The 18,561-nt window shown below is 58.2% G+C and overlaps 3 protein-coding genes across 4 annotated transcripts; 2 read left to right on the top strand and 1 right to left on the bottom strand.

Moving 5' to 3' along the window:
• The first annotated feature begins 6,176 nt into the window (after window positions 1-6,176).
• Window positions 6,177-11,123, top strand: MFRP (membrane frizzled-related protein). Its single transcript, XM_060160584.1, has 13 exons — window positions 6,177-6,230; window positions 6,355-6,457; window positions 6,570-6,683; window positions 6,772-6,933; window positions 7,067-7,280; window positions 7,699-7,829; window positions 7,948-8,073; window positions 8,302-8,378; window positions 8,743-8,891; window positions 9,380-9,510; window positions 9,656-9,787; window positions 10,382-10,509; window positions 10,600-11,123. Exons 1-13 carry the CDS (start codon window positions 6,177-6,179, stop codon window positions 10,822-10,824), a joined length of 1,746 nt encoding a protein of 581 aa, XP_060016567.1. The 3' UTR covers window positions 10,825-11,123.
• A 270-nt stretch (window positions 11,124-11,393) lies between these two features.
• C1QTNF5 (C1q and TNF related 5) lies at window positions 11,394-13,542 on the top strand. Of its 2 annotated transcripts, XM_060160586.1 has the most exons (3): window positions 11,394-11,730; window positions 12,019-12,282; window positions 12,610-13,542. In XM_060160586.1, the coding sequence occupies exons 1-3, from the start codon at window positions 11,394-11,396 to the stop codon at window positions 13,125-13,127; spliced, it is 1,119 nt and encodes a 372-aa protein (XP_060016569.1). In that variant the 3' UTR covers window positions 13,128-13,542. The 2 variants fall into 2 exon arrangements, with proteins under 2 accessions (XP_060016569.1, XP_060016570.1); XM_060160587.1 differs by lacking the exon at window positions 11,394-11,730 and having other exon boundaries at window positions 11,783-12,309.
• Window positions 13,543-15,160: 1,618 nt separating this feature from the next.
• RNF26 (ring finger protein 26) lies at window positions 15,161-17,948 on the bottom strand. Its single transcript, XM_060157978.1, has one exon. It carries the CDS (start codon window positions 17,376-17,378, stop codon window positions 16,077-16,079), a length of 1,302 nt encoding a protein of 433 aa, XP_060013961.1. The 5' UTR covers window positions 17,379-17,948; the 3' UTR covers window positions 15,161-16,076.
• Between the last annotated feature and the right edge of the window lie 613 nt (window positions 17,949-18,561).

The raw sequence follows: 18,561 nt of genomic DNA, 5'->3' as shown, positions 1-18,561 counted from the left end.
GCTCAGCCCCCTCCACCCTTGCTCCCAGCCCTCCTTTCTGTACTTGTGGTGCTTTCTCATCCCCATGGCAACAGGTTCTAGTGCTGCACAGATCCCCAAACACAACCTGTCCCCGTGTTTCCTTACCCATCAGCTTTGCCTCCTAGCAACTGGGATTTCTTCCCCCATTCCTTGCTGGCATCCCAACAGGCCTCTCCCTAGGGGTGGAGCTCTCCCTGCACCTGTTCTTGTGTGACCTTGAGCAAGAACCTCCCTCCCTCTGGGCCTTAGTGTCTCATCTGTGAATTAGGGAGATTGAACTAGAGATCTCGAAGGTCTCAGCTCAAGTGTTATTCCAAGTCACTTTTTCCCTAAGTACAAGTCCTACGTTAGAGGACTTGCACACCTCTGATTCCCTGATTCCACTTTAGAGAGTTTATACGTTTTAAAGTGATCAGTGCTCAGAAAATGCATACTACTTTCCGTAGGGGTCACCTTCTCCACCTTCTTACCTTGCCAGTGAGGACACGAGCTGTAAAGAAGCCGCGAGTCCACCAGCTCGTCGGTGGCGGGGGCAGGACGGAACCCAGGGATCTTGACTCCCCACGCAGATCTCTTTCCATCTGAATACTCTTCCTTTTGGTCGAATAATTGACAGCATTTTGCAGGACATTCTGCAGCAAATTTCCCAACCCCGTGTCTATTATCAACTGAGCTGAACAGCAACGTAACCAGGGAACTCCCTGATTCTACACATGCACACACCCAAGGGCAAAACCAGCACTATCTGTCGCATACCTGGGCCCACACATCTCTGAGGGTCCCGTCCTTCACTGTTCTAGGGGCACAAACAGGCACCTGTGCAGGAGGCAGGAGACAGCGGAGTCCAAGCGTTCCCAGTCCAAGCAAATTACTTAATCTCTCTGAGCCTCAGTTTCCGCCTCTGTAATCTGAGCATAACAAGAGCTACTCAGAGTTGTGAGTGTTCGGCACATAGTAGGTACTCAACGAATGTCTATTTCCCCCACCTCACCTCTATTTCCAGTACTGCACCATCAATGCTCCACTAAGATTCTCTTAGTTGGGTGATCCTCAGCAAATGCTGAGTTCCCCTGGCCTCTCAGTGTGCCTCTGACTTTTCAGGAATGTGAAGTAAGTACAGCATCGCCCAAACCACACAGAGTTAGTGAGGCAGAGCCACTGGTTGGGCATTCCAAAGCCAAGGGCTGAGCTTTTCTGATTTCCTGATACTCGGTGTGACCTGCCCCTTGGAGACGGCAGTGGGTTGGCTGGGATGGAGCTGCAGGCATCCGGGCTCCTAGAGACTAAAGATCCAGGAACCAGAGGGTGAGAGTCAAGGGTAGGGGTGGCAATGAACAAGGAGAGGAGAGAGTATTTGACGGATCTCGGGAGGGTGGCGGGGAGTCAAGTCCTAATGCACATCTATAACGCTGGCCCTGGGAGCCAGCAAAAGGAAAGCATTCAGATCAGAGCACAGGCCTGGACAAAGACAGGTAGGGTGGGTACAGTGTGCCAGGGACAAGGAAGAGGCTGGTCTGGCTGGAGTGGAGGGTTGGAGCTGGAGGGCCAGCAGGAGGGAGAGCTAGTGAGCCGGAGTCTAGAAGGTGATAGCTAACCTCAAGCTGGCCTTGCCCCTCCTGGTTATAAAGGGGCCAGAGAGGGCTTCCCTGGTGGCACGATGATTAAGAACCCGCCTGCCAATGCAGGAGACACAGGTTCGATCCCTGGTCCGGGAAGATCCCACATGCCGCGGAGCAATTAAGCCCGTGTGCCACAACTACCGAGCCTGCACGCTAGAGCCCAGGAGCCACAACCACTGAAGCCCGCGTGCCTACAGTCTGTGCTCTACAACAAGAGAAGCCGCCACAATGAGAAGCCCGCACACCGCAGTGAAGATCTAATGCAGCCAAAAATAAATAAATAAAACAAATAAATTTAAAAAAAAAAAAAAAGGTCGGGGGGAGACACAGATAGCCAGCCAGGCCAAGTTGCAAGGATCCAAGCTTGCAGGAACAAAAGCAAAAGCCCAGTGGAGCTTCCGGGGGTGTAGAAATCACTTGAGCAAGAAAAGAGCTAACTTCCCTTTGCTTGTTAGTTTTATCCATAGCCGTCAGCAGGAAAGTCCATGCAAACGTCCCCACAGCAGCAAGAAAAGGGAGGGCTGGAGACAGTGTCCCTGCAGGCAGTGGGGGAGATGGGGAGACCCCCAGAGAAGGAAGAGGCAAGAAGGCCGAGGCCCCGGGGCCTGCAAAGGAAGAAGAGGAAGCCCAAGAGGCAGCCAAGAATGAAGCAAGCAACCTGGAGCTCAATGGCCGCAGGCCTGAAACCTCCCAGGGCTTCACAGCCCAGGCGTCCTCTGCACACATAGCCTGCAGGAGTCCTTGCCCACAGTACCTCTCGCCCCCACTATTCTACACGGTTTATAGAAAGAACATGGAAAATGTAAAAGAAAGGAAAGAAAAAAAAAAGGGAGGGCTTCCCTGGTGGCGCAGTGGTTAAGAACCCGCCTGCCAATGTAGGGGACATGGGTTCGAGCCCTGGTCCGGGAAGATCCCACATGCCGCAGAGCAACTAAGCCCATGCACCACAACTACTGAGCCTGTGCTCTAGAGCCTGCGAGCCACAACTACTGAGCCCGTGTGCCACAACTACTGAAGCCCACACACCTAGAGCCCATGCTCCACAGCAAGAGAAGCCACCACAATGGGAAGCCCACGCACTGCAATGAAGAGTAGCCCCCACTCGTCACAACCAGAGAAAAGCCTGCATGCAACAACAAAGACCCAACACAGCCAAAAATAAAATGAAAGAAAGGAAAGGAAAGGGAAAGGGAAAGGGAAAGGGAAGGGAAGGGAAGAAAAGGAAAGGAAGACCAAAAGCTGAGAATCAGGAATCCAACAGACCCAGCTCTGAAACCCAGCCTGGTAACTGGTGCCTCAGTTACATCTGGAAAATGGGAACAAACACACCTCCCTGACCTTGGCTCCCAGGGCTGTTATGAGGGTCAAATGAGCTGATGAGCTGAGGGGTGTCTGTTCTATTTCTCTCATTGTCCCTTTACCGGTGCCATTCTCCCACCCTGACCTGGCCCCTGGCCTGGCTGACCTTCTCCCCTAGGAACACGTCCATGAAGCAGCCAGTCGCAAGGGCGCCTGTGCCGGCAGAGCCAGGGGTGTCGTGGAGGATGGCCATGGGCAATGGCAAAGCCAGAGAGAAGCTTCTGGCCCTCCCAGCCTCCCCCTTGCCTCCTTTCCACCACCTTCCCACAAACAGGGGCTGTTCTGAGACCCAGATCTGACCAAGCCACTCCCTGCTTAAAATGGGTTACAACCCAGCCTCCTTAGGCCCATAGTGCTAAGTACCCCCTCCTTTCTGGGATCCCTACCCAACCCCCAAATTCTACCTATTAAAATCTTTTTCAACTCTCTAACTTTAGACTAAATGCCCACCTCTTCCAAGAAGTCTCCCTGGCTGTTATAGCTATTAACATTTACCGTGTTAAAATCAGAATGGAAAGGAATTAAAATATTTTCTTATTAATTTTTTTTTTATTATTATTCGGCGACACCACGCAGCATGTGGAATCTTAGTTCCCCAACCAGGTATTGAACCCACACCCCCTGCATTGGGAGCACAGAATCTTAACCACTGGACTGCCAGGGAAGTCCCTTTTCTTATTAATTTTTAAATAAATTTTAAAATAACAGCAAATCTTTTACATGCTAATATAAATAACATTTAACAAAAAAAAAATTTTTTTTAGGCCGTGCCGCATGGCTTGGCTTGTGAGATCTTAGTTCCCCAACCAGGGATCGAACCAGTGCTCTCTGCAGTGGAAGCATGGAATCTTAACCACTGGACCACCAGGGAAGTCCCTTTTTTTTTTTTTTTTTTTTTTTTTTTTTCCCCGGTATGCGGGCCTCTCACTGTTGTGGCCTCTCCCGTTGCGGAGCACAGGCTCCGGATGCGCAGGCTCAGCGGCCATGGCTCACAGGCCCAGCTGCTCCGTGGCATGTGGGATCCTCCCGGACAGGGGCACAAACCCATGTCCCCTGCATCAGCAGGTGGACTCTCAACCACTGTGCCACCAGGGAAGCCCCCATTTTTTTAAAAACTACATTTTCCAAAACAAAAAGAACTTAGTAAGAAGGATAACTTTGTTTTACATTTTTGCAAATCTCATTAACTGGATTCTCACCTCCTTCACATCATGCAGCCTCTGGAAACCACGCTGTTCACTCAAGAGGAAGGAAAGAAAGGGAGAAGGACAAATAACACCTACGTGTTATTATAGAAATACTTTTGACCTCTCAAACCCTCTAAAAGCAGTTCACATCTTAGGACCAAGGAAAGGCTTGTCCGCTAGACAAAAGCAGCCCCGGGCCCTCTAGGGGGTGAAAGGAGAGGAGCTGGGTGTTGAAGGGGATCTCCTGAGTGTGAAGAGAGCTGCCGCGGGGGATCGGGGATCGCAGAATCTGTCTCCTTTGTTTCTTCTCTCCCCACTGGGTTCTTCACTTAGTTCCCCTCTGTCACCAGCCTGCCTTAGGCCAGTGTAGAGTGAAAGATGTGTGGGGCTTCCCTGGTGGAGCAGTGGTTAAAAATCCGCCTGCCAATGCAAGGGACATGGGTTCGAGCACTGGTCCGGGAAGATCCCACATGCCGCGGTGCAACTAAGCCCGTGCGCCACAACTACTGAGCCTGTGCTCTAGAGCCCGTGAGCCACAACTACTGAGCCTGAGTGCCACAACTACTGAAGCCTGCACGCCTAAAACCCGTGCTCCGCAACAGAGAAGCCACCGCAATGAGAATCCTGTGCACCGCAACTAGAGAAAGCCCGTGAGCAGCAACGAAGACCCAACGCAGCCAAAAATAAATAAATAAATATTAAAAAAAGGAAAAAAAAAGACATGTGTCAGAGAAAACATGCGCTTTGGATTTACCCAGCCCTGGGTTCAACTCTTGTCTCTGTATCTTGGGGAAGCTGATGTGACCTTGGGAAAGTTACTTAACCTCTCGGAGCCTTGGGCCATCATTTGTAAAATGGTTATGCTACCTCCCAGAGTGATTCAAGGAGAGAAACTGCACGTAGGACCTCTGGCCCAGGGCCTAATACGTAACAGACATTCTACAAACAGTAGCCAGAAATATTATGCTGCCTCCCCACCTCCTGCCCTACCCAACTCAGCGTGAGCACGGCTAACACAAAACAGATTAACAAGCCCTTTCCCTTCTCCCCGAGGACAGCTGCGCCAGGCTGGGATTTTCCGAGAGAACTTTGCTCGTGGAGAAAGAGAGTCACGGAGTGATGTAGTTTGCAGAGGGCAGGCTTTCTATCCTGCAACAGCAGATGGTACCACCTGCCAGATTCCACAGCCCATCTGAAGGGCCAGCCCTGGCCGACCTGTCCAAGGCCTTGGGCAGCTTCACCTCCTCCACTGCCCTTTCTCCTACGGCCTGAGGCAGCCAACCCCTCAAGCTCCCCGACTCACATCAGCACAGACACAAGCAGCCCAAAAAGACTTATCTCCTTGTCCCAGGCACCCAGGTGCTTTAGGGGAACTTCCAAAGACCCAGCTTGGCTAATGCCTCGGTCGCCCTGATGGCCAGCAGCGATGGGCTGCTGGTCTGTCCAGGACCTTGAGGACTCACAGGCCTTGAAGCTGCCAAACCGTCACACCTGGCTTCGAAGGCTCCCTCGTGCCTGTAAAACTGCCCCGCTGTCTCCCTTCCTTCCCAGCACCCCTCAGACACTCACTCAGCACCTCAGTGAGGTTAGGAGACGGGGTGGCCAGCTCCCTGGTCACACCCCCGACAGAGCACCAAGCTTCCTCCACGGGGTGTTCTCAGCCTGCGCCTTTAAGGACCGCTGCTCTGTGCCAGGGTCTCGACCTCGGCATCCTCAGCTGAGTTGGATTAAGGGACCATTTCATGCCGCTGCGAATTCCTTCTGCCTGCTGTCCCTTCCCCCACACAGAGACAGAATAGCCAGTAGCCAGAACCAGCCTGGAACCAGTCTGCCCAGGGCAGCGGGAGAGCTGGTCTAGCCTGGCAGCCCTCGTCTTCAGGGAGCGGAGCAGAGGCTGCCCCTTTGAGAGGCGGCCTCGGGGCAGGGAGCGGGCCCTCTGGGGTCTTGGGCTGTCGCAGGGACTCGAGAAAGCCATGCAGAGCCTAGAGCCATGAAGGACTGCTCAGACATCATCCTCTGCGTGGAGGCGACAGAGCTGAGCAAGGTAAGGGTCATACAGGACCACTCCCGCAAGACCCAGATGCCCACCTAGGGCTGGCAGTGCCCAGTGAACACACCTGCCAGGCAGTGCTGCCACCGGCCCTCAGCCCTCAAGTCTCTCCCTTCAGACTGAATTCTGCAATCCTGCTTTTGAGCCTGAATCAGGGCCACCTTGCCCCCTACCCAGCCTCCAGGAGGACGCCAGCTGCAGCACCCGAGCTCCCTGGCATGGTAACCATCTCACGGGGTGAGCTGGGTAGGACAGAAAGGCCCAGCGGCTAAGGGCTGTGTGAGAGATGCCCAAGTGAAAGGGCTCTCAAAAGCCCACCCCGCCTGCCCGCAGGTCGGCGTCCCCGAGGGCTGCAGCCTGACTGCCACTTCTCCTGGCTGTGTGTCCTCCTGCTGGCCAGCCTGCTGCTGTTGCTGCTGGGGCTGCTGGTGGCCATCATCCTGGCCCGTAAGTTCCCAAGGCCTCCATGAGTCTCCCATGCCCTGCAAGAGATCCAGCACCTCTGAATCCCACTCCCCCGTCTTCACGCCTCCAGAATTGCAGGCTACAGCCGCGTCCGGGCCCTCCCATCATCCACTGCCTTCCCAAGGCCTCACCACCATTGGCTCCACCCTCACTCCCATCCCCACCACCTCTCAGGCAACTGGGACCCCTAAAGGGCAACCGGAGGCAGGCGTGAGCCCCGCACCCCAGTCGAGTGAGTACTACGGGGCAGATCTTCCCGGAGAAGGGCCCAAGACGGCAGGGGGGAGGGGAGGCCAGGAAGAGGCATCTTATAAAAACAAGTCTCTCTCCTTTTGACCTCTGAACTCTAACCTCCGTCCCTGCAGCCTGTGGGGGCCTCCTTCCTGGCCCAAGGGGCTTCTTCAGCAGCCCCGACTACCCAGACCCTTACCCACCCAACGCCCACTGCGTGTGGCATATCCAAGTGGCCACAGACCATGCAATACAGCTCAAGATCGAAGCTCTCAGTGTGGAGAGTGTGGCCTCCTGTCTTTTTGATCGCTTGGAAATCTCCCCCGAGCCTGAAGGCCCCCTCCTCAGGTGGGTCCCTCTGCCCCCAGGAGATCCCACCCCCCTCCTGAACCACTGTCTGGAGGGCAGAACCAGGGAACTGCAGTGGGAAATTCTTGACTGGGAGGAAACGGAGAGACTTGGCCTCTGGGCCCAGCTCTGCCACCATCTTGCTGTATGACCTTGGGAAGGTCACTTCCCCTCTCTGACCTTGGTTTCCAAATCTGGAAATTGGAACTCCCACATATCTTTCCCATGGATGAATGCCTCAAGAATGGACGTGCAGGAGCTAGGGAGGTCAGAGCTCTGCTGGAAATGAAAGGAACCTTTTGGACACATCGTCCCCAGGACGGGGCTTGAGGGAAGAGGACCGCAGGGCCCAGGCAGGCTCCACTCTGGCTGGCCCTGAGCTCTGAGCCTCCGTCACTCCCAATCTGGCTTCTTGCAGAGTGTGTGGGAGGGTGCCTCCCCCGACACTCAACACCAATGCCAGCCACCTCCGCGTGGCCTTCGTCTCCGACAGCAGCGTGGAAGGATCTGGCTTCCATGCCTGGTACCAGGCCGTGGCCCCCGGTCATGGTGAGTGTTTTCCCGCCAGGTCCCCAACTACCTGTCAACTGTCCGCTTCCAGCCACTCCCAGCCCTGCAAAAGGGGTAGAGATTCTAGGGGGTTCTGAATCCAGATGCCCGCCCCCAGGGAGCTGTGCCCACGATGAGTTCCCCTGCGACCAGCTCGTCTGCCTGCTACCCGACTCGGTGTGCGACGGCTTTGCCAGTTGCGCTGATGGCAGTGACGAGGCCAACTGCAGCGCCAAGTTCTCGGGTAAGGGCCCGGCCAGCCTCAGGGCGGGTACTGTCCTCAGGCATCTGATCCAGGTTCAGGCTGGCCTCCCCAGGCCTGGCCCAGCTCCAAACCTGCCTGGTCATTCTTCTGGCCCAGATCTTGTCTCCCCAAGGGCACAGCCAAAACTCTTCGCTGCCATCCCTGCTGGCCCTACCGGGCGAAGGCACAGACCCTGGCAAACTCATGAGCCCCTCCTCCTCTCTACAGGGTGTGGGGGGAACCTGACTGGGCTCCAGGGCACTTTCTCTGCTCCCAGCTACCTGCAGCAGTACCCTCACCAACAGGTAAGCCAGCGCTCCATAGGGAGGGTGGTGCAGCCCGCGTGGGCACACCTGAGCGTCCGGGTTAGTGCGACTGAGAACAGCATGGCAGAGGCTGCCTTGTACTTGGGAAGGTCAGAGATCAAGCAGGCAGGAAGAGAACAGTATTAAGTGCTTACTAGGTATCCATGTTCCCGTGCTGGGTAAGCTTATCTCTGAGACCAGATAAGTTAAAGGCCCTTCCTGATGATGCGAGCAGTGTGGGCAGGGCCCACCCACTCCCTACCCGGCCTGCAGCAGGGGGAAGCCCATCTGGAGCTCGAGCCTGGAGGCCCCGATTGGGACAGAAGAAGGAACCCATAAATTACTCCACCTGTGCCTCCCCCAGCTTTGCACCTGGCACATCTCGGTGCCCGCTGGACATGGCGTCGAACTGCTGTTCCACAACTTCAGCCTGGAAGCTCAGGACGAGTGCAAGTTGGACTACGTGGAAGTGTATGAGACCCGCAACTCAGGGGCCCTCAGCCTCCTGGGCAGGTACTGGCGGAGCCAGCGGGGAGGAGCTGAGGATAAACCCCATCCTCCAGAGTCCGAGGTCAAGGCTTCCTACAAACCGGCCCACACACGCACTAGCTTCATTGTCTTCTCCTGCGCCAAGCTGGAGGTCCCCGCACTGTCACCCTGAAAAAGGCTCGTCCTTCCTCACCTTCGTACCTGTTCCTCTCACCTTTGCTCCTTACATCACCTCCTCCAGGAGGCTCTCCCCGTCCCAGCTCTCCCACCTGCCCGGTCTATTTATAGCTTCCCCCAGAACCCTCACTGATTCTCCCCAGGTCGAAGGGGCTCCAGTTCAAGCAGTTTGTTTCGTTTGTTTAGTACTTTGTCTCCTGAACATGTGTGTCTTCCTCACCAGTCCCATGAGTCAGTGACTATGCCTCCCATCCCCTCTGGCGTCGCCCAGAGCACCCAGCTCCGTGCCGCGTCTGCGGGGGCCCCGTGCCAGGACTGCTGTCTGCTTTGGGCAGGTTCTGTGGAGCAGAGCCGCCTCCGCGCCTCATCTCCTCGCACCACCAGCTGGCTGTGCTCTTTAGGACAGACCATGGCATCAGCATCGGGGGCTTCTCGGCCACCTACCGGGCCCTCAATGCCACAGAGAGTAGGTGGCCCTGGGAGAGTGAGTGTGGGCAGTGGAGGCACCTCCAGGAGAACAGGGAAGGGCTCTGGACCCTGGTCAGGGCACTGTGAAGGCAGTGGGGGTACCTGCATGTCCCAGGGCACTGCCATGCCCCCTGTGCCTGCAGACCCCTGTGGGCCCGGAGAGTTCTCCTGCCGGGATGGAGGGTGTAAGAATCTGCAGTGGATGTGTGGCATGTGGAGAGACTGCACAGAGAGCAGCGATGACAACTGCAGCATCCCCTTGCTCCCACCCCCAGGTGAGGAGCCTGCCCCAGGGCACCGCAAGGGGGGCTGGCAGGCCTGAGCGGGCTGGGTGCCCATCCCTAGAAACCCACTGGCACGTGTCATAACAGCCATCCCCATCTTCCCTGATGGGGTGGGGGGCCCACTAGCCTGACTCTGGACCACTCCACCAAATACTGGAGGGATTCTCCCCCAGGAGTGGCAAGGGTACTTAGTGTCACCCCCGAGGGAAATGGGAATCTGGGAGTTGATGGTTGAGGCTTCAAGAGCCCATCCAGCTTTGTCACACAGAGAGGCCCTCTCCAGGGCCCACCTCGGAGATGGGGGGAGAGCGGCGGAGCTCCTTCCAGATGCCCTGGTCCTGCCAATGCTGGTGCCCCTAGCTCCCTGAGATCATAGACGTGCCTGCATGATGCCCAGGGCTGGCGAATGATGCTTGGAGTAGGCTCTCAAGGAAAACAGGAATCCTCGACACGGATAAAGCATCTCTCTGTGTTATCTCCTTTGATTCTCCCCGTCTGACCCATAGGGAGCGCTTAGGTGACTTGTCCCAGCTCACACAGCCAGTGAGTATTCCCCAGAGTGACCCTCCCCTCCCACCCCTGCAGAGCTGGCCTGTGAACCTGTCCAGGTGGAGATGTGCATCGGTCTGAGCTACAACACCACGGCTTTCCCTAACATCTGGGTGGGCATGGCCACCCAGGAGGAGGTGGTGGAGGTCCTCAGAGGTTACAAGGTGCTCCAGGGAGAGATAAGGAGGAACCCCCAGGGAGGGGAGGGAACTGGGGGAGCAGGGTGCCTGAGGGCTGGTCTCCTCCTTCCACAGAGCCTGACAAGCCTGCCCTGCTACCAGAATTTCCGGAGGCTCCTTTGTGGGCTACTTGTGCCCCACTGCACCCCGCTAGGCAGTGTCCTTCCCCCTTGCCGCTCTGTCTGCCAGGAGGCAGAGCGCCAGTGCCAGTCTGGCCTGGCACTACTGGGCACCCCCTGGCCCTTTAACTGCAACAGGCTGCCTGAGGCAGCTGGCTTGGAGGCTTGTGCCCAGCCCTGACCCTGAGGCGGGCCCCTGCCCTCTGCTGCCCAGCCTCCTTTGCCTATCAGGGTGGGCAGGCAGGGGAGCAAAGGAAGGGGACCAGCATGGGACTCTGCCCATCCCCTCTGGGTCCTCCCAGGGAGGGGAAGAGGAGTCCTCAGTGGGGCTAACGGGACCCTCCCACCCTGCCAGACCCTTCCCTATCCTTTTATTTGCCCCAGCTGCTGCAAACAGCTGGCCTGACTCCACACTGTACCAGTGATCATCTAGATTGCTTCCCACCCAAGCCTCTGACCCCAATTTCCCACCTTCTACCTTCCTCATCTCCATCTGCTTTTTCAGGCTCTCTACCACCCTCTTTCTCACTTTTTCATTTATTCCAAAAAAAAATGTATCCAGTGCCTAGTCATGTGGCAGCCCCTATTCTGAGCCCTGGGGATCCAGTTGTCTACTGCTTCTAGAACCGTCCACCCTCGGTTCTCAGCTTCTATTTCTCCTGGACTAGAGTGTTGTCTTTGATCTCCGTCGTGGCACCATCTCTCCTTCCAGCTCCTTGGAGCTGTAGATGCCCTGAGCGTCTGTTTCTCATGGTTCTGCCTCTGCGCCCGCCTCAAATCTCTCCCTCCTTTCTCCACCAAACTTTGGCCGGCCGCCGGGCGACACCACGAGTTATTTCCCTGCTATTTCCCGGCCCGGGCTCTTGGCCCCTGAACAACTGGTTTCCTCTTGGAGTCTGGGAGGAGCAGAGCAGAGCCGGCAAGGAACGAACCGGGACCAGGGGGACGCCTAGGGCAGGGGGCGCCTGGCTAGAGAGAAGCGCAGGGAAGGAAGGTAGCAAGCAGGAGTCAACTGGAGGGTCCGGAGTAGCGAGAGACCCGAAGGAGGCCACAGAGAGAGCGAGCAGCCCCGGGAGCCGGGAGGGGGGTGAGTCTGGTCGCGAAGGGGGGGGCGGGGAAATGGGGATGGGGGAGGGGACTGTGGGAAAGACTGGGCGCCGGCCCGCGGTGGTGGTGGGGAGAGGGCCGGCCTCTCCTTCCCCCTGCGCAGTGCTCTCGGGGTTCTTGGGTCTAGGGGCGCCCCATTCTTCGTCCCCTCGAGGCCACTCAGCCTCACTCAGGGACATGGCAGTGGGGTGGGGACCGAGCCGGCTGCGCCGGGGCGGGGACCGAGGCAGGTCCCAGGATTCTGGGTCCCGACTCCTGTCCTGCCCAGCCCACAGACGACCAGAGGCCCGCGGCGTCCGGGCTCCGCGTGCCAGCGCCATGAGGCCGCTCCTCGCTCTGCTGCTCCTGGGCTTGGCGGCCGGCTCGCCCCCGCTGGACGACAACAAGATCCCCAGCCTGTGCCCGGGGCACCCCGGCCTCCCCGGCACGCCGGGCCACCATGGCAGCCAGGGTCTGCCCGGCCGCGACGGCCGCGACGGCCGCGACGGCGCGCCCGGCGCTCCGGGAGAGAAAGGCGAGGGCGGGAGGCCGGGTAAGAAGCGCCTCCGCTGGGAGGCTGGTAAGAGTGCGGCCCCTCTCCTGCTCCCAGGGGCCCGGGGCTCGGGGTTGCCGCTAGGGGGCGCCGCTCCCGTCCCCGTCCGACCCGGCCGGAGCCGGGAGAGAGGGACTCAGCTGCGGGAGCCAGAACCCCTGGGACCCTCAGATCTGCCCCAAGGCCTGCAGGAAGCGTGGAGCGGGTCCTGGGGCGCAGGGCGGCCCCGCCCGGGAACGGGCAGCTGGGAGGCTGAGGGAGGATGCTGGAGGCCCGCGGCGGGCGCGCCCTAACTGCTCCGCTTTCCCCCCACCCCCACCCCTGCAGGCCTCCCGGGGCCGCGTGGGGAGCCCGGGCCGCGAGGAGAAGCAGGCCCCGTGGGGGCGGCCGGGCCGGCAGGCGAGTGCTCGGTGCCTCCGCGCTCCGCCTTCAGTGCCAAGCGCTCAGAGAGCCGGGTGCCCCCGCCGTCGGACGCGCCCCTACCCTTCGACCGCGTGCTGGTGAATGAGCAGGGACATTACGACGCCGTCACCGGCAAGTTCACCTGCCACGTGCCCGGGGTCTACTACTTCGCCGTCCACGCCACCGTCTACCGGGCTAGCCTGCAGTTCGATCTGGTCAAGAATGGAGAGTCCATCGCCTCTTTCTTCCAGTTCTTCGGGGGGTGGCCCAAGCCAGCCTCGCTCTCCGGGGGCACCATGGTGAGGCTGGAGCCCAAAGACCAGGTGTGGGTACAGGTGGGCGTGGGTGACTATATTGGCATCTACGCCAGCATCAAGACAGACAGCACCTTCTCTGGATTTCTAGTGTATTCTGACTGGCACAACTCCCCAGTCTTCGCTTGATGCCCACTGGAAAGTGAGCGCACGCTGTCTCACTCGAAGGGCAGGAGGGCATGACACTGACAGCCACGTCATCCAGGAGGGCTGGCCCCCCCTGGAATGTCGTGAATGACCGCGGAGGTGGGGTGGGGGCCTCTCCGTTCTGCTGCAGGCAGGGGATGGGGACAGAGGCTGAGATCAGGGCTGGCAGCACGGGGCAGTGGCTGGATTTCTGCCCTAGACCAAAGGAGTGCTGGCAGGCAGCGTGCTGGCGGTGTGCTGGCAGGTGTGAGTCCCCGCAGTTGCTCTGGCCCAGGACCCCAAGGTGGGGTGCTCCCTTCCCAGTCCTCTGCTTCTCTGGGTCTTCCCTCATCCCTCCTGCTCCTGGGCCCTTTTCTCAGAGATCATTCAATAAATCTTAAAACAACAACAACAAAAACCCTCTTACTGGCTTCAGCCTTTCTTCTTTACTGGTGGGGATGCCCTGATTCTGAGAATGGGGAGAAGAGGGAGGACGGTGGGTGGGGAGGGTGCTCAGGCAGAAGGGAGCGCTCTTGGGCTGGATGGAGCTATGGGCCAGGAGATACAGGAAGCAGGCCCAGGTGAAGGACAGGCCGCTCCACAGACCTGCTGGGTAAGCGGTGGAGGTTGTGAACCGGAGCCCCTGCTGAGGAGGGTGTCCTGGTGTCAGACTTTGGCCACCCAGAAGGAGGAGCCCTTTTTCTAACTCAGAGATGTCATATGAACTGGGTGGGACTTCACCACACACATCCCTGCCCTGACCAACAGAAAGGAAGCCAGGATTTTCATTCATGGCTGCTCTGGCCACTTGCCTGGTCCCTAGATGACTGGAAAGCTTCTCTGTCCCCCATGCCAGGGGAGTGGAGTGTCCCTGGGTGTCTAGAGATGTCATCTTGGAGATGGCCACGAGAGGGCAGCCCAGTTCCAGGATGCAGCAATGACCCTAGGTAGCTGAGCTCCTGACTGCTAAGGTGGTTAGGGGGAGGAAGGGTATTGAGCTCCGCCAGCGGGACTCCAGATGGGGGTGGAGGAAAAGGGGTCATTTGCTCCCAGCTCAGGAAGTTTATCTTCTCTCATAAAATGTTTATCCTCACATTAAACAGAGACTGGAAGGAACCAAGCCTCCCCTTGCTCAGCTCCCTCTCCAGGGTTGGGGGAAGGGGGAAAAAGAGCCCTTCCTCAGGCCTCCCAACTCCAAGGTGCATGTGGGGAACAGTCACTCACTGAACCGGGCCACACCGCTCAGTCTGAGGCTAGCCGCAAAGCCCCTCCAAGGCTCCTCTCCTTGCCCCACCCCCGACCCGAAGACTAACAAACCCGGGCTGGCCCGCCCACATCAGCTCAGGCTCTCAACCCAAGAGAAAGTGGAGGGGCCTCTCCTCGGAGTTTCTTCCCATCTACCGCTTTCCCCTCCCCCACCCCCTTCCAGAAGGCTGTCCCTGGCATCACGCTCTTAGATTTAACATACAATTATGGGGTAGTGTCCCCCCCTCTCTTGCAGGTCATGTGAGGATAGATATGACCAATGGCGACTGGACCCAGTGAGCTAGAGACAGGCCTCCCCGCTGTCCACCAGGAGGCCCCACAGCCATACTCCAGCCCATCACAGCGCCATTCTATGCCAAGAGTCACAACGACAAGCACCAACTCCTCCAGGGATCTGAGGGCAGGTTGGACTCCAGGCAGTAGGAACCCCAAGTTCCCTCCTGGGAAGAGTGGCACCAGAGGAAAAGCTGGGAGGGCTGACCCAAAGGGTGAGCAAGTTCACACTCCTCTCTCCTAGGGCTAATTCTGGAAAGATAGAAAAGATAAGGAGAGCTTTCCAAAAGCTGTGCACGTGAGAGGGCACAAATCAGACAGGGTGAAAGCAAAGCCAGCCACACCTGGCAGGGGCTCTCCCCAAGGCACCCTATCTTATCTCTCTGCCAGGTCCCCCACCAACCACACTTGTGACTCCGGCAGGACCGAAGGACCCTGCTGCAGCATCCGTCACCCTAACCGACGGCTCGCCCTTGCAAGGATGCACACAGAGGCCGTCAGAGCTGTAACAGAACTTCATTCATTGGATCCTGGGCCAGACAGACACCTCAAGGACCTGCATGCCTCTCGGCCCTGGCCCCTTCTGTACTTGGACCCTAGTGAAATGTGCACAGTCTGCCCTCCCCGATGCCAGGGAGAGAGGAACAGAAGGGGAATGCCTTCTCACTCTGCGATGTGGGGAGTGAAAGGGATAGGAGTAGAAATCTGGCTATCCCCCCTGCAGTTCCCAGTGGTGCTGGGGTGTCAGAGGGCACATGGTCCCAAAGCCAGGTGCAAACACACACACACCTGGGGGTTAATTCTCATCCCAGCTGTTGGGTCAGGTCAGAAGGGAGCCTCGTAAGATCATGACTGGTAGAAGGAGCTCTAAGGGCACCTGAGAGACACTACCCCCAAAGCCTGCCAGAGCACAGGGGCTCCAGCTGAAAGCAAATGTTCAAGATCATTCCAAGGCCCTTGAGTTGCCACAACACCCAAATGACACTGATGTGTGTGGCTGCAGAAGCGGGGGAGGAAGTGGGAAGGGAGCAGGGAGAGAACCTGCAAATCCCCAACAGAACAACCAGAAGCGGAGAGGGGGAGCCCCACACGCGGGTATCTGGGTGGGCCCTGGCAAGGTGGAGGGGAGTCCACAGAGAAGAGTCTCAGGGCCTCGCGGAGTGACACACTCACCACCCTCGGCATCACTGGGACCCACTGGGTAAGGATAAGCTGTTACCCTGCCCCCAGCCAAGCCACCGTCTTCCAGAGTTTCCCATCTCCATGTCCTGGACGTATGGCTCCGAGGCTCGGCAGGACGGCCATAGCGGCAGGAGGGGCTTCAGGCTGGGACCCAGAGATCAGGTGGGAATGCTGTCCTAGCGCAGGTGGCTGTGTGGAGCGTGGAGGGATGGGCAGGCGGGGAGGGAGTCTTCAGAGGTAGACGTTGAGGGTCTGCAGGATGCCCCGGCGGCACAGTGGGCAGTTGCGGTGGTAGACAGGGTGGCGCATCAGGATCTCAGTGCAGGCCTGGCAGAGGCACAGGTGCCGACAAGGCAGAAGCAGCACCGTCTTGCTCTGGTCCTGGCAGATGACGCACTTCTTCCGCTCCTCTTGCTCCTTCAGCAATTTCCATGGGTCTTGCCCAGCTACAGGCTCCTCCACATTGAGCCTCTCCCGGCCCCGGGCAGCTGTCACTCTGGCCATCCTGACCTCCTCTTCTTCTGCCTCTGATCTGGGCCCAGCTTCAGGAAGAGCGTCCTGTCGCCAGGTCCTGGCTGAGGGCACCCTCCTAGGGCCACCCTGGGGGGCCCCAGGGGCCCCTCCCCGGTTAGGCCAGCTCGCCAGCTGCAGGCTACGGCTCCAGACTCGGCGCCAGGTCTCCAAGCCCAGTGCTAAGCGAGAGAGCCGCACAACATCCTCTCTGAGCCGGTGGTAGGATGGCCGGGCATGGAGCTGACTGAGCGCCTGGGTGGCCAGCCTCAGTGTGAGGTCCGGGTGCAACAGAGTCACTGTCACTGCCAGCACGCAAGCCAGCAGCACCAGGCCAGTGACATTGACAAGCACAAAGCTGGCCAGGAGGCGGGCAGCGGAGGCCAAGAGCTCCAGTACCAGTTGGCAGGGGGTCCAGAGGAGGATGGACATGGCCACAGCACTGCTGGAAATGTGGGCTAGGAAAGCAGCCACTACATCCGTCATCCTCCACAGCGGTCCCATCACTGCATCCCACAGGGCCAGCACCAGGGAGAAGAGGTTCTGAGTGCCAATAAGGCAGATGTTGACCAGGCTATTGATCACATAGGCCACCAGGCTCATGGTGATGGCACAGATGTCACAGACCTGGCGCAGCAAAGCATGGCCATTGGAGACCATATTGAGGACACCCCGGTGCAGGATCTCCCGGCTCCTAAGCGCCCCGTGGGAGGCCAGGTGCCCCAGGAGCTTTAAGCTCTCCAGGCCAGAACAGCAGCTGTATAGTACGGTACACAAGGCCTGAAAGCCCCCAAAGGTGAAGGGAACCACGGCTTCGATGAAGGCCAGCAGTGACAGCAAGACTCCACGGCCCAAGTGCAGAAGACTAGTCAGTACCGTATGTGGCAGGTTGTAGATGAAGGCCAGGAGCCAGGCCAGGGAAGCCAGGAGGGAGGACACCAGCAGGAAGTTGAGGTCCAACACCAAGGTCAGCACATCCAGCAACAGGCCCACCCCATTCACTACCAGGTACACAGCCTCCATGATAGGGCTATGGGGGTTAGTCCAAAAGGAAGTCTGGCTCCCGGTTGAGGGGGGGTGTCAGGGCTGTCAATATTTGGGGGAAGGAGAAGGTCGGGGATTAATTTGGAAGGGAAGTGAGCAGTCTCCAGTACAGGGAGAATCTGAGGAAGAAGTGGGTTAGAAGGAAGTGGAGTCTCAACGGAGGGAAAGGGGGCCAGATGCCGGTCCGGGAGCCCCAAAGGCGGGCTCTTTGGGAGGAAATAGCCCAAACATCTCTAAAGTGGAGGTGATCCCGGGCTGGAGGAGAAACCTCAGCTTTGGAGGCCTGGTGGTGGCATACCACGACCAGGCAATGGGTCAGACCGAGAGGAGACCGGGAACGGAAGGGATCGGGCCAGGCCGGGGCCGGGTGGGGGCGGCGCAGGCTGGGCGCGGGCTCGCGGTCCAGCTACGCAGGTGCCTCTGTCCCCGCCCGGCCCCCGTCCTCTGGGCTCGCGGCGCTTCGCGCCCAAGGGAGCAGCGGGGAAGGGAACGAGCCTCAGCAAACCCCAGGCGCGGCCTCTACTCCGCTGGGCGCCGCCATCTTGTGTGCTACCGGGTGGGGCAAAAGGCGTAACAAGGAGGGAGGGACGACGAACTCTGACCAATCGGTGAGGCCCAAGCGCAGGCAACATCGAGCACTCATTGGTCCGTTTGAACGGCGCCCAAACATATTTAGTACTTTAAGGGGTGGGGGGGAACAGATTGAAATCCCCGCCCCCTTGAGGCGAGGATTGGTCAATTGAAGGGCAGAGGTGAACTTGCCCCCCCCAGCCCCGCCCCCTAAAGGAGCAGGACTTTGGACTGGGATAATGTGGGCGCTGTTCTTTTCACTTGGCCTCCAGCCTTGATTTGTTTAGGTGCGGGTTGGCGGTCACTGCCTCTGAGCTGGGCTCTAAGATTGCACCGCCTCCGCAGCCTCAGACTCAGTCGTTCGTCCTCCTCCATTCATCCATTTATTCCGTCGTTTATTGAGCCTGCTACAAATGCAAATGAGGATTTGTATTTGTACAAATGAGGATACAAAAAATGTTTAAGACGTGCCTGCTCACAAGTAGTTCAAGGGGAAACAGATTGTGATAGGGGATTCCCAAAGTGCTATTTCCAAACTGTTTCCTCAAGCTCTATCACGTTTTCTCAGCATCCTCAGGAGATTACCTCATTG

This window comes from Lagenorhynchus albirostris, chromosome 9, assembly GCF_949774975.1.
Source record: "Lagenorhynchus albirostris chromosome 9, mLagAlb1.1, whole genome shotgun sequence".
In the NCBI taxonomy this organism is placed as follows: domain Eukaryota; kingdom Metazoa; phylum Chordata; class Mammalia; order Artiodactyla; family Delphinidae; genus Lagenorhynchus; species Lagenorhynchus albirostris.
Note: the sequence above shows the minus strand (reverse complement) of the source record. Positions and strands in the feature narration are given on the sequence as shown.

Excerpts from the sequence above, each read along its gene's own strand:
- RNF26 (XM_060157978.1), bottom strand. The coding sequence starts at position 17,378 with ATGGAGGCTGTGTACCTGGTAGTGAATGGGGTGGGCCTGTTGCTGGAT.
- MFRP (XM_060160584.1), top strand. The coding sequence starts at position 6,177 with ATGAAGGACTGCTCAGACATCATCCTCTGCGTGGAGGCGACAGAGCTG. Across the intron at positions 6,458-6,569 it reads CACCCGAGCTCCCTGGCATG|GTCGGCGTCCCCGAGGGCTG; the intron begins GTAACCATCTCA and ends GCCTGCCCGCAG. Across the intron at positions 8,074-8,301 it reads CTGCAGCGCCAAGTTCTCGG|GGTGTGGGGGGAACCTGACT; the intron begins GTAAGGGCCCGG and ends TCCTCTCTACAG.
- C1QTNF5 (XM_060160586.1), top strand. The coding sequence starts at position 11,394 with ATGGTTCTGCCTCTGCGCCCGCCTCAAATCTCTCCCTCCTTTCTCCAC. Across the intron at positions 11,731-12,018 it reads CCCCGGGAGCCGGGAGGGGG|CCCACAGACGACCAGAGGCC; the intron begins GTGAGTCTGGTC and ends TGTCCTGCCCAG. Across the intron at positions 12,283-12,609 it reads AGGCGAGGGCGGGAGGCCGG|GCCTCCCGGGGCCGCGTGGG; the intron begins GTAAGAAGCGCC and ends CCACCCCTGCAG.